This window comes from Cyanistes caeruleus, chromosome 1, assembly GCF_971803275.1.
Source record: "Cyanistes caeruleus chromosome 1, bCyaCae1.hap1.1, whole genome shotgun sequence".
In the NCBI taxonomy this organism is placed as follows: domain Eukaryota; kingdom Metazoa; phylum Chordata; class Aves; order Passeriformes; family Paridae; genus Cyanistes; species Cyanistes caeruleus.
In genome coordinates, this window is record NC_141701.1 from 482528 (window position 1) to 498470 (window position 15943).

Below are 15943 nucleotides of genomic sequence, written 5' to 3' on the forward strand. Positions count from 1 at the left end.
GATCTGGGGATCCCCCGGGCAGGTGGGGAGATCCGGGAGCCGGGGATCGATCGATCCCCCAGGCAGGTGGGGAGATCTGGGAGTGAGGGATCGATCGATCCCCGGGCAGGTGGGGCGATCTGGGATCCGGGGATGGATAGATCCCCCCGGGCGGGTGGGGAGATCCGGGATCCGGGAACTGCGGCTGGGAACCGGAACCGGTGCCTTGATCCAGAGCTGGTGCTGCCACCCAGAGCTGCTGCCGGGCCCCGCAGCTGGTGCCGAGAGCTGCTCCAGGAACCGGAACCGGTACCAGGAACTGGAGCCGGTGCCAGGAACCGGAACCGGTGCCAGGAACAGGAACCAGTGCCAGGAACCGGAACCGGTGCCAGGAACAGGAGCCGGTGACAGGAACCAGAACCGGTGTCAGGAACCGGAACCGGTGACAGGAACCAGAGCCGGTGACAGGAACAGGAACCGGTACCAGGAACCAGAACCGGTGTCAGGAACCGGAACCGGTGACAGGAACCAGAGCCGGTGCCAGGAACAGGAACCGGTACCGGGAACAGGAACCGGTGCCAGGAACAGGAGCCGGTACCGGGAACAGGAACCGGTGCCAGGAACAGGAACCAGTGCCAGGAACCGGAACCGGTGCCAGGAACAGGAGCCGGTGACAGGAACCAGAACCGGTGTCAGGAACCGGAACCGGTGCCAGGAACAGGAGCCGGTGACAGGAACCAGAGCCGGTGACAGGAACAGGAACCGGTGCCAGGAACCGGGCCCGGTACCCGGAACTGGAGCCAGTGGGACCCAGAGCCGGTACCAAGAACAGGAACTGGTAACAGAAACAGGAACTGGTAACAGGAACTGGAGCCAGCGGGACCCAGAGCTGGTGCCAGGAAGAGGAACTGGAGGGAGAACAGGCGTGTGTGCAGCCGCAGTTCGTGTGTGCACACCTGGGAGCGGCACACCTGGGAGCGGGCACACCTGAGAGCGGGCACACCTGAGAGCGGGCACACCTGAGAGCGGGCACACCTGGGAGCGGGCACACCTGAGTGCGGGCACACCTGAGAGCGGGCACACCTGAGAGCGGGCACACCTGAGAGCGGGCACACCTGAGAGCGGGCACACCTGAGAGCGGGCACACCTGGGAGCGGCACACCTGAGAGCGGGCACACCTGAGAGCAGGCACACCTGGGAGTGGGCACACCTGAGAGCGGGCACGCCTGAGAGCGGGCACACCTGAGAGCGGGCACACCTGGGAGCGGGCACACCAGGGTCTGTGCACACCTGGGAGCGGGCACACCTGGGTCTGTGCACACCTGAGTGCGGGCACACCTGGGAGCGGCACACCTGGGAGCGGCACACCTGGGAGCGGGCACACCTGAGAGCGGTCACACCTGAGAGCGGGCACACCTGAGAGCGGGCACACCTGAGAGCGGTCACACCTGAGTGCGGGCACACCTGAGAGCGGGCACACCTGAGAGCGGGCACACCTGGGTCTGTGCACACCTGGGAGCGGGCACACCCGGGAGCGGGCACACCTGAGAGCGGGCACACCTGAGAGCGGGCACACCTGGGAGCGGGCACACCTGAGAGCGGGCACACCAGGGTCTGTGCACACCTGGGAGCGGGCACACCTGAGAGCGGCACACCTGAGAGCGGGCACACCTGGGAGCGGGCACACCTGGGAGCGGGCACACCTGAGAGCGGGCACACCTGGGAGCGGGCACACCAGGGTCTGTGCACACCTGGGAGCGGGCACACCTGGGTCTGTGCACACCTGAGAGCGGGCACACCTGAGAGCGGGCACACCTGGGTCTGTGCACACCTGGGAGCGGGCACACCTGAGAGCGGGCACACCCGGGAGCGGCACACCTGGGTCTGTGCACACCTGAGAGCGGGCACACCGGGGTCTGTGCACACCTGAGAGCGGGCACACCGGGGTCTGTGCACACCCGGGTCTGTGCACACCTGGGAGCGGGCACACCGGGGTCTGTGCACACCCGGGTCTGTGCACACCTGGGAGCGGGCACACCTGGGATCGGGCCTGGCCCGGAGCATCACCCGTGTGCACGGCACCGGAATGCGCAACCGGGGGGGTCTCGGGGGTTTCAGAGACCCCCGGTGCCCCCCGCCACATCCACTCGCTCGCCCTGCCCCCCGACCCCCGACCCCCGGCCCCTCATCGGGGCCAAAGTGACCGCGGCAAGCCCAGCACAGCCGCAGCCACCCCGCGGGGCGCGGAGAGCAGCGAGGACCCCCGGGACCCGACCCCGGGGCGGCGCCGTGTGGTCGGGGGTCCCTCCCGGCTCCACAGGACACCCGGTCCCCACCGTGTCACCCGCTCAGACCCCCCCACTCTGTCCCCACCGTGTCACCCGCTCAGACCCCCCCACTCTGCCCCCACCGTGTCACCCTCCCGGACCCCCCCATTCTGTCCCCACCGTGTCACCCTCCCAGACCCCCCCACTCTGCCCCCACCGTGTCACCCTCCCGGACCCCCCCATTCTGTCCCCACCGTGTCACCCGCTCAGACCCCCCCACTCTGTCCCCACCGTGTCACCCGCTCAGACCCCCCCACTCTGCCCCCACCGTGTCACCCGCTCAGACCCCCCTATTCTGTCCCCACCGTGTCACCCGCTCAGACCCCCCCATTCTGTCCCCACCGTGTCACCCTCCCAGACCCCCCCATTCTGTCCCCACCGTGTCACCCGCTCAGACCCCCCCATTCTGTCCCCACCGTGTCACCATCCCAGACCCCCCCATTCTGTCCCCACCGTGTCACCCTCCCGGACCCCCGCCCTGTCCCCACCGTGTCACCCTCCCGGACCCCCGCCCGTTCTGGCCCCGGCCCTACCGGCGCTGCCGCTCGCTCCGTCCGTGCGGCTCCGGTGCTGGCGCAGCCGCTGTGGCCGCGGTCATGTGCCGGTGCCGGTGCCGGCACGGGCGCAGGGAGCGAATCCCCCGGGCAGAGCCGGACAAAGAGCCCTTTTCAGCGGCGCTGGGCCCCGCGGGCCCCTCGGCGTCAGGGGACAAAGGTCCGGCACGCTTGGCACCGCCAGCGCCGGGCACTCCCTGCCCGGGGCACCCGCGGGGCAGCGGCCTCTGCACGGGGTGGGCGTGAGGCCAGAACCCCCCCGGCCGCACCCCGCTCCGTGGGGCTCCCACCGGCGCTCCGGGGAGCGGGGCTGGGACGGATGGCACGGGGCTGGGAGGGATCCCGGGGCTGGGAGGGATCCCGGGGCTGGGAGGGATCCGGGGGCTGGGAGGGATCCCGGGGCTGGGAGGGATCCGGGGGCCGGGAGGGATCCGGGGGCTGGGAGGGATCCCGGGGCTGGGAGGGATCCCGGGGCTGGGAGGGATCCCGGGGCCGGGAGAGATCCGGGGGCTGGGAGGGTTCCCGGGGCTGGGAGGGATCCGGGGGCCGGGAGAGATCCCGGGGCCGGGAGGGATCCCGGGGCCGGGCGGATCCCGGGGCTGGCACACGGCGGCGGGGCCGGGCGGATCCTGGGGCCGGGAGGGATCCCGGGGCCGGGAGGGATCCGGGGGCCGGGCGGATCCGGGGGCTGGGAGGGATCCCGGGGCCAGGAGGGATCCCGGGGCCAGGAGGGATCCCGGGGCCGGGCGGATCCCGGGGCTGGCACACGGCGGCGGGGCCGGGAGGGATCCGGGGGCCGGGCGGATCCCGGGGCCGGGCCGGATCCCGGGGCCGGGAGGGATCCCGGGGCCGGGCGGATCCCGGGGCCGGGCGGATCCCGGGGCTGGCACACGGCGGCGGGGCTGGCACACGCCGGGCCGGTGCCACCGCACCCTGCCCCGCCACCGCCCGTGCCCGCGGGTCGGTCCCGCTGGTGCCACACCCCTGCCCGCTCCGTGGGGGTCCCCAAAGGGGTCCCCGAGACCCCCGGTCCCATTGGGCCACACCCCTGCCCGCTCTATGGGTCCCCAAGGGGGTCCCCAAAGGGGTCCCCAAGACCCCCGGTCCCACTGGGTCACAGCCCTGCCCGCTCCGTGGGGCTCCCCAGGGGGCTCCCCGAGACCCCCGGCCCCACGCTCGCCCACCCGTGACCTGGGGCAGCTCCGTGGGCAGCACGGGCACGGAGGGGACCCCCTGCACCCCTCCCTGCCCCCCCTGCACCCCTCCTGGGGTCCCACCCGCTGGGCAGCGGCGCCACCAGCACTGCCCATGGAGGGGGCTCTGCTCCCACCCACGGGGCACCCGGGTACCCCCGGAACAGCTCGGGGAGCAGGTGAGGAGCAGGTGAGGAGCAGGGAACAGGTGAGGAGCAGGTGAGGAGCAGGATGCAGGTGAGGAGCAGGACACAGGTGAGGAGCAGGACACAGGTGAGGAGCAGGGAACAGGTGAGGAGCAGGACACAGGTGAGGAGCAGGGAACAGGTGAGGAGCAGGACACAGGTGAGGAGCAGGGAACAGGTGAGGAGCAGGGAACAGGCAGAGGTGCAGGACACAGGTGAGGAGCAGGATGCAGGTGAGGAGCAAGGAACAGGTGAGGAGCAGGATGCAGGTGAGGAGCAGGACACAGGTGAAGAGCAGGGAACAGGTGAGGAGCAGGGAACAGGTGAGGAGCAGGGAACAGGCAGAGGTGCAGGAGTGGCCAGGTCCAGCCCTGGGGTGGCCCAGAGCCACCGCCCAGCACAGCCACCTGTCGGGGACACAGCACCCTCACACAGGTGTGCAGCTCCCAGTGCTCCCAGCTGGGCCTGGGCCCCCATCCACACCAATCCCACCCACCCCATTTGGGACTGGAACATCTCCCCCACCCCCCAATCCCTCCTCAATCCCAGCCACGCAAAAGCTCCCAATTTATTCCCAATTTTATTTCCAGTTTCATTTAAAATTTCACTGGTGTCACACAGGTGACCCCAAGTCCTCCTGCCCCCCTCCCACCCTGGCACGGGGGTGCCCAGGGTGCGTCCCCAGGTGAGGATCCCCCCGCCCCGAGCTCCTGGGCAGGGCAGGAACCTCCCACACCCCGAGTCCCGAGGGCAGAGCCCCCCGGACACCGAAACCCCCGCAACGGCACCGGGACGCGCCGGGGGGATAAAGGGGGGGTCCTCAAAGCCGGGGGGCTCAGAGGGGACCCCCGTGGCGGCTGCGGCAGGTGATGAGGTACTGGGGGTAGGCCTGGGTGTCGTTGAAGATGACGAAGATGTCGGGCTGCCGGGGGTCATCCACCACGCTGTGGTAGCGCCGGGGGACGCCGCAGCCCTCCCGCAGCGGGGGCGCCCGCAGCCCCGCTCGCCCGGCCGTGAACTCCCCGCTCAGCACCTTGGCCATGAAGATGAACTTGGTGCCGCTGGCGCTGGGCGGCGAGTAGCGGTCCCGCGCCGAGACGGCCGCGCGCGCCGCGAAGTACACGCCGAGCCCGTAGAGCGTGGCTGTGGGGGTGGGCGTCAGCCGGGGCACGGGGGGGTGCCAGGGGCACCGGGCCCACTTCGGCACCCCGTTACACACCGAGGGCACCGTACCCACATCGGCACCCCGTTACACACCGAGGACATTGGGCCCACATCGGCACCCCATTCCCACACTGAGGGCACTGTGCCCACATCGGCACCCCGTTACACACCGAGGGCACCGGGCCCACATCGGCACCCCGTTACACACCGAGGGCACCGTATCCACATCGGCACCCCATTACACACCGAGGGCATTGGGCCCACATCGGCACCCCGTTACACACCGAGGGCACCGTACCCACATCGGCACCCCATTCCCACACTGACTGCACCGTGCCCACATCGGCACCCCATTACACACCGAGGGCATTGGGCCCACATCGGCACTCCGTTACACACCGAGGGCACCGTACCCACCTCGGCACCCTGTTACACACCGAGGGCACCGGGCCCACATCGGCACCCCGTTACACACCGAGGGCACCGTACCCACCTCGGCACCCTGTTACACACCGAGGGCACCGGGCCCACATCGGCACCCCGTTACACACCGAGGGCACCGGGCCCACATCGGCACCCCGTTACACACCGAGGGCACCGTGCCCACCTCAGCACCCCATTCCCACCCCAAGGGCACCATGCCCACCTCGGCACCCCCTTCCCGTGTACCCATGGTCACCCCTTTCCTGTGTTGATGGCATTGGGCCCACCTCGGCACCCCGTTCCCACCCCGAGGGCACTGTGCCCATCTCAGCACCCCGTTCCCACCCCGAGGGCACCGTGCCCATCTCACCACCCCCTTCCCGTGCACCCATGGTTGCCCCATTCCTGTGCAGATGGTAACGTGCCCACCTTGGCACCCTGATCCCACCCAGAGGGCACTGTGCCCATCTCACCACCCCGTTCCCACCCCGTTCCACCCCGCGCTCGCCCCAGAGCTGCCCGGCGCTCACCGTTCCTCCCGCAGAAGCTGCGGTTGAAGCCGTGCAGGCAGATCTCGCGGCTGGAGGCCTTGGTGGTGCCGTGGAAGAGGACGCGCTCCACGGCGGTGCCGGGGGCGCAGGCCCGCTTGACGCTGCCCTTCTTCAGCTGGTACTGCTTGTACAGCAGCGGGTGGATCAGCTTCTGCACCTGCCGGGCACCGCCGCGTCAGCGCCGAGCCACGGGGACGCGCCGGGGGGGACGCGCGCCCGCGCCCACCTGCACGATGCTGATCTGGCCCTGCAGCTCCTCCAGCGTCCCGCAGAAATGCTGCGCCACCTCGGCGAACTCCTCCGAGTCCTTGGCCAGCGGCATCAGCCGTACCTCCTCCTCCAGCCCGGCCGGCTCCGGCCCTGCCGGACACGGTCCCGGTGAGCGCGGGCGCGGCGAGGGGCAGGGCCGGTGCCACGGCGCCCAGGCTCACCGAGCAGGCAGAAGGTGCTGTCCAGCGGGGGCTGGCTGCGGCACACGGGCACGGCGCGGGCGCTGCCGATGTCGAACTCCTCCATGCGCTCCAAATCCACGGTCAAGGGCCTCCCGTCCAGCACCAGATCCAGCCGGCGCTCCTGGCGCAGCCAGGCCTGCTCCAGCTGCGCCGCGGCCTCGGGGCCGTAGGGGACAGCGGTGCCAGACGCGTCCCAGCGCACCCAGTGCGCGGCGGTGGCGGTGTTGGTGGCACCGTGCCGCGGCGGTGGCACGTTCCGCAGCAGCCACGCGAGCTCCTGCGCCGCAGGCTCCACAAAGTCGGCGAAGCCTCGCAGCGTGGCGGTGCCACCTTGCAGGGCGAGCTGCACGGCGTGGCGGCGGCGCAGCAGGGCCAGCGCGCAGCGGCCGGCGGCTGGCAGCGCCCGCAGCCGCTCGCTCGCCACCTCGCGCGCCCGCAGCCGCGCCGCCAGCGCCCGCTCCAGCTCCCGCCGCACCGCCCGCGCGTCCTGCTCCGAGGAGCCGAACACCGTCACCCTCACCGCGTCTGCCGCCCGCAGCGCCTCCTCCAGCGAGGCCTCCAGCGCGGCCAGCAGCCCGGCATCCTCCTCCGCCCGCTCCTGCTCGCGCTCGCGGCTGTAGGAGCGCAGGGACAGAGCGGTGGCGCGGGCCAGCTCCTGCTCCTCGCACCACGTGCGGTCCATGGAGTACTGGATGGCCAGGGCCACCTGCACCTCCTCCTCCACGCCCGTGTCCGACAGCAGCTCCCTGGCACCGTCCCCGCCGGCCGCGCAGGGGAACTCGGCCTCCAGGTCCCACTCGCCGCTGGTGCCGGGCTCGGGGCTCGGGCCCCCACGCCCGGCGGGGCCGCGCGGCTGCAGCGCTGCCAGCACCTCCTTGATCTCCTCTGCGGGAGCAGCGCAGTGTCAGCCCCGGCCCCACGGCCCCCTCACCCCACTGCGGCACCGCTCACCTGCCCCTCGCCTGCCGCTCACCTGCCGCTCACCTGCCCCTCGCCTGCCCCTCCCCTGCCCCTCACCTGCCGCTCACCTTCCCCTCACCTGCCGCTCACCTGCCGCTCACCTGCCCCTCCCCTGCCCCTCACCTGCCCCTCACCTGCCGCTCACCTGCCCCTCACCTGCCCCTCACCTGCCGCTCACCTGCCCCTCACCTGCCCCTCACCTGCCCCTCACCTGCCGCTCACCTGCCCCTCACCTGCCCCTCACCTGCCCCTCACCTGCCCCTCCCCTGCCCCTCACCTGCCCCTCACCTGCCGCTCACCTGCCCCTCCCCTGCCCCTCACCTGCCGCTCACCTGCCGCTCACCTGCCCCTCGCCTGCCGCTCACCTGCGCCTCACCTGCCGCTCACCTGCCCCTCACCTGCCCCTCACCTGCCCCTCACCTGCTGCTCACCTGCCCCTCGCCTGCTGCTCACCTGTCCCTCACCTGCTGCTCACCTGTCCCTCACCTGCTGCTCACCTGCCCCTCACCTGCCCCTCACCTGCTGCTCACCTGCCCCTCACCTGCTGCTCACCTGCCCCTCACCTGCCGCTCACCTGCCCCTCACCTGCCCCTCACCTGCCGCTCACCTGCCGCTCACCTGCCCCTCACCTGCTGCTCACCTGCCCCTCACCTGCCCCTCACCTGCCCCTCCCCTGCCGCTCACCTGCCGCTCACCTGCCGCTCACCTGTCCCTCACCTGCTGCTCACCTGCCGCTCACCTGCCCCTCACCTGCTGCTCACCTGCCCCTCGCCTGCCACTCACCTGCCCCTCGCCTGCCCCTCACCTGCCACTCACCTGCCCCTCACCTGCCGCTCACCTGCTCTTCACCTGCCCCTCACCTGCCCCTCCCCTGCCGCTCCCCTGCCCCTCACCTGCCGCTCACCTGTCGCTCACCTACCCATCACCTGCCCCTCACCTGCCGCTCACCTGTCGCTCACCTACCCATCACCTGCCGCTCACCTGCCCCTCACCTGCTGCTCACCTGCCGCTCACCTGCCCCTCACCTGCCCCTCACCTCCCCCTCCCCTGCCCCTCACCTGCCGCTCACCTGCCCCTCACCTGCCCCTCACCTGCCCCTCGCCTGCCCCTCACCTGCCCCTCGCCTGCCGCTCACCTGCCGCTCACCTGCCGCTCACCTGCCCCTCACCTGCCCCTCACCTGCCCCTCACCTGCTGCTCACCTGCCCCTCACCTGCCCCTCACCTGCTGCTCACCTGCCCCTCACCTGCCCCTCACCTGCTGCTCACCTGCCCCTCACCTGCTGCTCACCTGCCCCTCACCTGCCCCTCACCTGCCCCTCCCCTGCCCCTCCCCTGCCCCTCACCTGCCGCTCGCCTGCCGCTCACCTTTCCCTCACCTGCCCCTCACCTGCTCCTCACCTGCCCCTCACCTCCCCCTCCCCTGCCCCTCACCTGCCCCTCGCCTGCCCCTCACCTTTCCCTCACCTGCCGCTCACCTGCCCCTCACCTGTCCCTCACCTGCCGCTCACCTGCCGCTCACCTGACCCTCACCTGCCGCTCACCTGCCGCTCACCTGCCCCTCACCTGCCGCTCACCTGCCCCTCACCTGCCCCTCACCTGCCCCTCACCTGCCGCTCACCTGCCCCTCACCTGCCCCTCACCTGCCCCTCACCTGCCGCTCACCTGCCGCTCACCTCCCCCTCCCCTGCCCCTCACCTGCCGCTCCCCTGCCCCTCACCTGCCCCTCACCTGCCGCTCACCTGCTCTTCACCTGCCCCTCACCTGCCGCTCACCTGCCGCTCACCTGCCCCTCGCCTGCCCCTCACCTGCTGCTCACCTGTCCCTCACCTGCCCCTCACCTGCCGCTCACCTGCCCCTCACCTGCGCTGGTGCGAAAGCCGCTGTGGCCGCCATCCCCGGTGTCCTCATAGGCGGTGTCGCTGTCCTCGGGCAGGTCCCGGTGCCAGGAGGGCGAGCAGAGCTCCCGGTGGTTTCCTGGGTGCAGCAGCTCCTCCAGCTCCAGCTGCGGGCACAGACGGGCGGCATGGGGCGCGCTGCTGCGGCACAGCGGGCACCGGCACGGTGCCGGAGCGCCGGCGGCGAGGCTCACCTGCGGATCCGGAGGGCTCCAGGGCTCCCCGTGCAGCTGGATGATGCAGCCGAAGCGGCTCTCCAGCTGCCGCAGCAGGCTCTGCCCGGCCGGCTCCCGCAGGAAGCGGGCGACGCCGGGGAAGCGCAGCGTTGTGGGGTGCGAGGCCACCGAGTCCAGCAGGCTCTGCAGGAATTCCGCCACCGCCCGGCACCGGGCCGGCTCCCCGCTCACCTGGCGGCGCACGGGAAAAGGGCTCAGCACCTGCGCACTCACCTGGGCGGGTGTGGGCAGGTGTGGGCAGCACCGCGGCGTGGGCGGCCTCTGGCACCGGGATGTGCCATGGGCACGGGATGGTGGGAGCACGGCACGGAGCCCTGCCCGCACCCCTGCCTGTACCTGTTGGTACCTATCGGTACCTGTCTGTACCTGTCCTCACCCACCTGTACCTGTCTGTACCTGTCTGTACCCACCTGTACCTGTCAACACCGGTTTGTACCTGTCGTCACCCGTCTGTACCTGTCCTCACCCGCCTGTACCTCTCCTCACCCGCCTGTACCTGTCTGTACCTGTCATCACCCGCCTGTACCTGTCCTCACCCGCCTGTACCTGTCTGTACCCACCTGCACCTGTTCTTACCTGTCCTCACCTGTCTGTATCCGCCTGTACCTGTTCTTACCTGTCCTCACCTATTTGTACCTGTCCTCGCCTGTCTGTACCTGTCCTCGCCTGTCTGTACCTGTCCTCGCCTGTCTGTACCTGTCCTCACCTGCCTGTACCTGTCCTCACCTGCCTGTACCTGTCCTCACCTGTCCTGCCCTGTCCTCACCTTTCTGTACCTGTACCTGTCCTGCCCTGCCCTGCCCTGCCGTCCCCCTGTCCCAGCCCTGCCCGGCGCTCACCCGGAGCCCGGAGACGTCTCCCCCGTCCAGCGGCAGCAGGGTCACCCCGGGGACGCTGCCGAGCACGTCCTGGTACTGCTGCTGCAGGAACCGCAGCGCTCCCGGCTCCGCCGGCACCAGCGCCTCGTCCTGCTGCAGCCCCGCCGGTTCTGCTGCCGGTGCTGGTGCTGCTTCTGGTGCTGCTTCTGCTTCTGGGAGCAGCCCCGGGCGCTGGGCCTGGCCCGGCACGGCCCTGAACGCCTCCGTGTCCCGGTCCCGGCCGGGGCAGGCGGCTGGCGGCTGTCCTGGTGCCGGGTGCGATGTCGGTGCTGCCGGCAGCGCCAGGACTGCGACGGCCGTGTCCGGTGAGGGGCTCACGTGTGACACCGTGGGGTCTCTGACTGACACCGTGGGGTCTCTGACTGACACCGTGGGGTCTCTGACCGAGGACATGGCCGTGTCCGGTGAGGGGCTCACGTGTGCCACGGTGGGGTCTCTGTCCGAGGACGGAGCCGTGTCCGGTGAGGGGCTCACGTGTGACACCGTGGGGTCTCTGTCTGACACCGTGGGGTCTCTGACCGACACCGTGGGGTCTCTGTCCGAGGATGGAGCCGTGTCCGGTGAGGGGCTCACGTGTGACACCGTGGGGTCTCTGTCCGAGGACACGGCCGTGTCCGGTGAGGGGCTCACGTGTGACACCACGGGGTCTCTGTCCAAGGACACGGCCGTGTCCGGTGCGCAATCTCCGTCCGGCAAGGGCTCCGTGACCAGCTCTGGGTGAGGAGCAGCGGCCCTGTCCAGCGTGGGGACAGTGTCCGGGGGCAGGTCCGTGCTCCCCTGCAGCAGCTCCAGGAAGGGGTAGTGAGGGGCGAGCTCCAGCACCGCGTCCTGCAGCCGGTGTTGCCTCCGCAGCACCCGCTCGGCGGCTGGGGAAGGACAAACGGACGGGCAGCCGGCGGCCCAGAGCGGCTCCCCGCGCTCCCGGGGCACCGGCGGGGGTTCCCGGCTCACCTGCCGCATCCTGGAAGGTGACGATGGCCCCGTGGCCGCCGGGCAGCGGCCGCACGTGTCTCACGCGGCCGCCGCCGCTGCGCCGGTTCTCGAAGTAGAGCTCGAGCAGGTCCCGGTCGAGCGCCGGCCCCGCCGCCCGCACCAGCACCGAGGGGCTCCGCGGTGCCCGCAGCAGCGCCAGCCCCCGCTGCCGCGCACGCTGCTCCGCTGAGGCCAGCTCTGCGGCACAACAGGCGCTGACACAACCGGTGCTGGCACAACCGGCACTGGCACAACCGGTGCTGGCACACCCAGCACGGCACAACCGGCACTGGCACACCCGGCGCTGGCACAACCAGCACTGGCACAACCGGCACCGGCACAACCGGCACTGGCACAACCGGCACTGACACAACCGGCACTGACACAACCGGCGCTGGCACAACCGGCACCGGCACAACCGGCACTGGCACAACCGGCACTGGCACAATCAGCGCTGGCACACCTGGCGCTGGCACAACCGGCACCGGCACAACCGGCGCTGGCACAACCAGCGCTGGCACACCCGGCACTGGCACAACCAGCACTGGCACAACCGGCGCCGGCACAACCGGCACTGGCACAATCAGCGCTGGCACAACCGGCGCTGGCACAACCGGCACTGGCACACCCGGCACTGGCACAACCAGCTCTGCGGCACAACAGGCGCTGGCACAGCCGGCACGGCACAACCAGCGCTGGCACAACCGGCGCTGGCACAACCGGCACTGGCACACCCGGCACTGGCACAATCAGCGCTGGCACACCCGGCACTGGCACACCCGGCACTGGCACACCCGGCACCGGCACAACGGGCACTGGCACCGCCGTCCCCGTGCCACCGGCCCCCAAACGCCACCCCGGTGCCCCCTCCAGGTGTCCCCTGCCCCTCACTGCCCCCAGCCCCGTTGTCCCCCCACCCTCAGCAGCCTGCCCCTGTCACCCCTGTACCCCCACCCCAGTGCCCCCCAACCCCCTGGCGGCTCCACCCCGTCACCTCTGCCCCCCACCCACCCTGGGGTGCCCCCCGCGCTCCCCGCTCCCACCTGGGGGGCTGAGGGGGTCCCGCAGGCGCAGCGGGTGCCAGCCGGGCACGGAGCACTGGCACAGGGTGACGGTGCCACGGGGGACCCCCAGCAGGGTCTCCAGGGCTGACTTCGGGTGCTGGGGGGGCGTCCTGGGGTGCGGGCAGTGCAGCAGCAGGTGGTGGGGGTCCCAGGGGGGGGCTGCGCGCACCCCCAGCTCGGCCCCCCCCAGCCTGTGGCTGCCGTGGGCCAGCACGTTCTGAGCATCTGAGGAGGGAAACGGGGGTCACCGGGGACCCCCCAGTGCCCCCCGGGGGTACAGCACTGCTCACCAGTGCTCCCAGTGGGACTGGGACCCCCCAAACCCCATCCCAGTGGGACTGAGACCCCCAAACCCCACCCCAGTGGGACTGAGACCCCCAAACCCCACCCCAGTGATCCCGGTGGGACTGGGAAGCCCCCCAGCCCATCCCAGTGCTCCCAGTGGGACTGAGACCCCCCAAACCCCATCCCAGTGTTCCCAGTGGGACTGAGACCCCCCCAAACCCCACCCCAGTGGGACTGAGACCCCCCCAAACCCCACCCCAGTGATCCCAGTGGGACTGAGACCCCCAAACCCCATCCCAGTGGGACGGAGACCCCCACACCCCACCCCAGTGATCCCAGTAGGACTGAGACCCCCAAACCCCATCCCAGTGATCCCAGTGGGACTGAGACCCCCAAACCCCACCCCAGTGGGACTGAGACCCCCACACCCCATACCTGTGGGACTGAGACCCCCAAACCCCATCCCTGTGGGACTGAGACCCCCAAACCCCATCCCAGTGGGACTGAGACCCCCAAACCCCACCCCAGTGGGACTGAGACCCCCAAACCCCACCCCAGTGGGACTGAGACCCCCAAACCCCACCCCAGTGGGACTGAGACCCCCAAACCCCATCCCAGTGGGACTGAGACCCCCAAACCCCACCCCAGTGATCCCAGTGGGACTGAGACCCCCAAACCCCACCCCAGTGGGACTGAGACCCCCACACCCCATCCCAGTGGGACTGAGACCCCCACACCCCATCCCAGTGGGACTGAGACCCCCACACCCCAGTGCTCCCAGTGGGACTGAGACCCCCACACCCCATCCCAGTGGGACTGAGACCCCCACACCCCATCCCAGTGGGACTGAGACCCCCAAACCCCACCCCAGTGATCCCAGTGGGACTGAGACCCCCAAACCCCATCCCAGTGGGACTGAGACCCCCAAACCCCACCCCAGTGATCCCAGTGGGACTGAGACCCCCACACCCCAGTGCTCCCAGTGGGACTGAGACCCCCCAAACCCCATCCCAGTGTTCCCAGTGGGACTGAGACCCCCCCAAACCCCACCCCAGTGGGACTGAGACCCCCCCAAACCCCACCCCAGTGATCCCAGTGGGACTGAGACCCCCAAACCCCATCCCAGTGGGACTGAGACCCCCAAACCCCACCCCAGTGATCCCAGTGGGACTGAGACCCCCAAACCCCATCCCTGTGGGACTGAGACCCCCACACCCCATCCCTGTGGGACTGAGACCCCCAAACCCCATCCCTGTGGGACTGAGACCCCCAAACCCCATCCCAGTGGGACTGAGACCCCCAAACCACATCCCAGTGGGACTGAGACCCCCAAACCCCACCCCAGTGGGACTGGGAACCCCCCAAACCCCACCCCAGTGCCCCCAGTGGGGCCAGGACCCCCCAAACCCCACCCCAGTGATCCCAGTGGGACTGAGACCCCCAAACCCCATCCCAGTGGGACTGAGACCCCCACACCCCATCCCAGTGGGACTGAGACCCCCAAACCCCATCCCAGTGCCCCCAGTCGGAACTGGGACTCCACCCCCTTCCCTCCACGCTTACCCTGGGGGTCCTCGAAGGTGAGGAAGAGGAGGGCCCCAAGGCGCTGGCAGCTCTGCACGGGCCCCCCGCCCGAGCGCCGCCGGCTCTCGAAGTACAGCACCAGCAGCTCCTCGGGGGCGTCGGGGGGGACCCCCTGCACCTCCAGCACCCCCCCCGCCATCCTGGGGCACGCATTTGGGAGTGGAACCCCAATTTACCCCCCCCCCCCGGACCAGGGACCCCCCCCCGCGACCCCAACTCCCCTCCCCAAACCCCCCGGCAGGGCCCCCCCCCCCCCCCCGCACTTCCCGTACCAAGGGACCCCCCCAGCCCTGCGTCCCCGGGAGGGACCCCCCACCCCACCCCACGGCCCGGGGCGGGACCCCCCGATCGATCCGGACCTTCCACCCCCCGTGGGACCCCCGAATCCCCCGGGAGGGACCCCCAAGCCCCGGGGCAGGACCCCCCGATCGCTCCGGACCTTCCACCCCCCGTGGGACCCCCGAATCCCCCGGGAGGGACCCCCACCCCACCCCACGGCCCGGGGCAGGACCCCCCGATCGATCCGGACCTTCCACCCCTCCGTGGGACCCCCACACCCCCGGGAGGGACCCCCAAGCCCTGGGGCAGGACCCCCCGGTCGCTCCGGACCTTCCCCCCTCGTGGGACCCCCGAATCCCCCGGGAGGGACCCCCAAGCCCTGGGGCCAGACCCCGCGATCGCTCCGGACCTTCCACCCCCCGTGGGACCCCCAGACCCCCGGCAGGGACCCCCCACCCCACCCCACGGCCCGGGGCAGGACTCCCCCCACACACCGGACCTTTCCCCCCCCCATGGGACCCCCCCCCACCCCCGGCAGGGACCCCCACGGCCCGGGGCCGGACCCCTCCGATCGCTCCGGGGCAGGACCCCCCGGTGACCCCGGACCTTCCCCCCGTGGGATCCCCACACCCCCGGCAGGGACCCCCCACCCCACCCCACGGCCCGGGGCAGGACCCCCCGATCGCCCCGGGGCGGGACCCCCCGGTGGCCCCGGACCTTTCCCCCCCCCCGTGGGACCCCCCACGGCCCGGGGCCGGACCCCCCGATCGCTCCGGACCTTCCCCCCGGTGGGACCCCCGAATCCCCCGGGAGGGACCCCCAAGCCCTGGGGCAGGACCCCCCCATGCTCCGGACCTTTCCCCGCCCCTTGGGACCCCCGAATCCCCCGGCAGGGACCCCCCACCCCCCGCGCACCGGACACGGCTCCGCCCCGGCCGGGAACCGAAACCGAAACGGGACC

The 15943-nt window shown here is 71.3% G+C and overlaps 1 protein-coding gene across 3 annotated transcripts; it reads right to left on the minus strand.

Annotated features, from left to right (window-relative positions):
* Positions 1-4799: 4799 nt before the first annotated feature.
* Positions 4800-15943, minus strand: PARP10 (poly(ADP-ribose) polymerase family member 10). 3 transcript variants are annotated; one of them, XM_086875645.1, is made up of 11 exons: positions 15898-15943; positions 14683-14843; positions 12814-13059; positions 11750-11968; positions 10760-11664; positions 9879-10091; positions 9650-9791; positions 6808-7713; positions 6603-6736; positions 6356-6497; positions 4800-5381 (listed from the first exon to the last, which is right to left on the minus strand). In XM_086875645.1, exons 2-11 carry the CDS (start codon positions 14840-14842, stop codon positions 5074-5076), a joined length of 3375 nt encoding a protein of 1124 aa, XP_086731771.1. In that variant the 5' UTR covers position 14843; positions 15898-15943; the 3' UTR covers positions 4800-5073. The 3 variants fall into 3 exon arrangements, with proteins under 3 accessions (XP_086731771.1, XP_086731764.1, XP_086731768.1); XM_086875638.1 differs by having other exon boundaries at positions 6356-6533; XM_086875642.1 differs by lacking the exon at positions 15898-15943 and having other exon boundaries at positions 6356-6533; positions 14683-14875.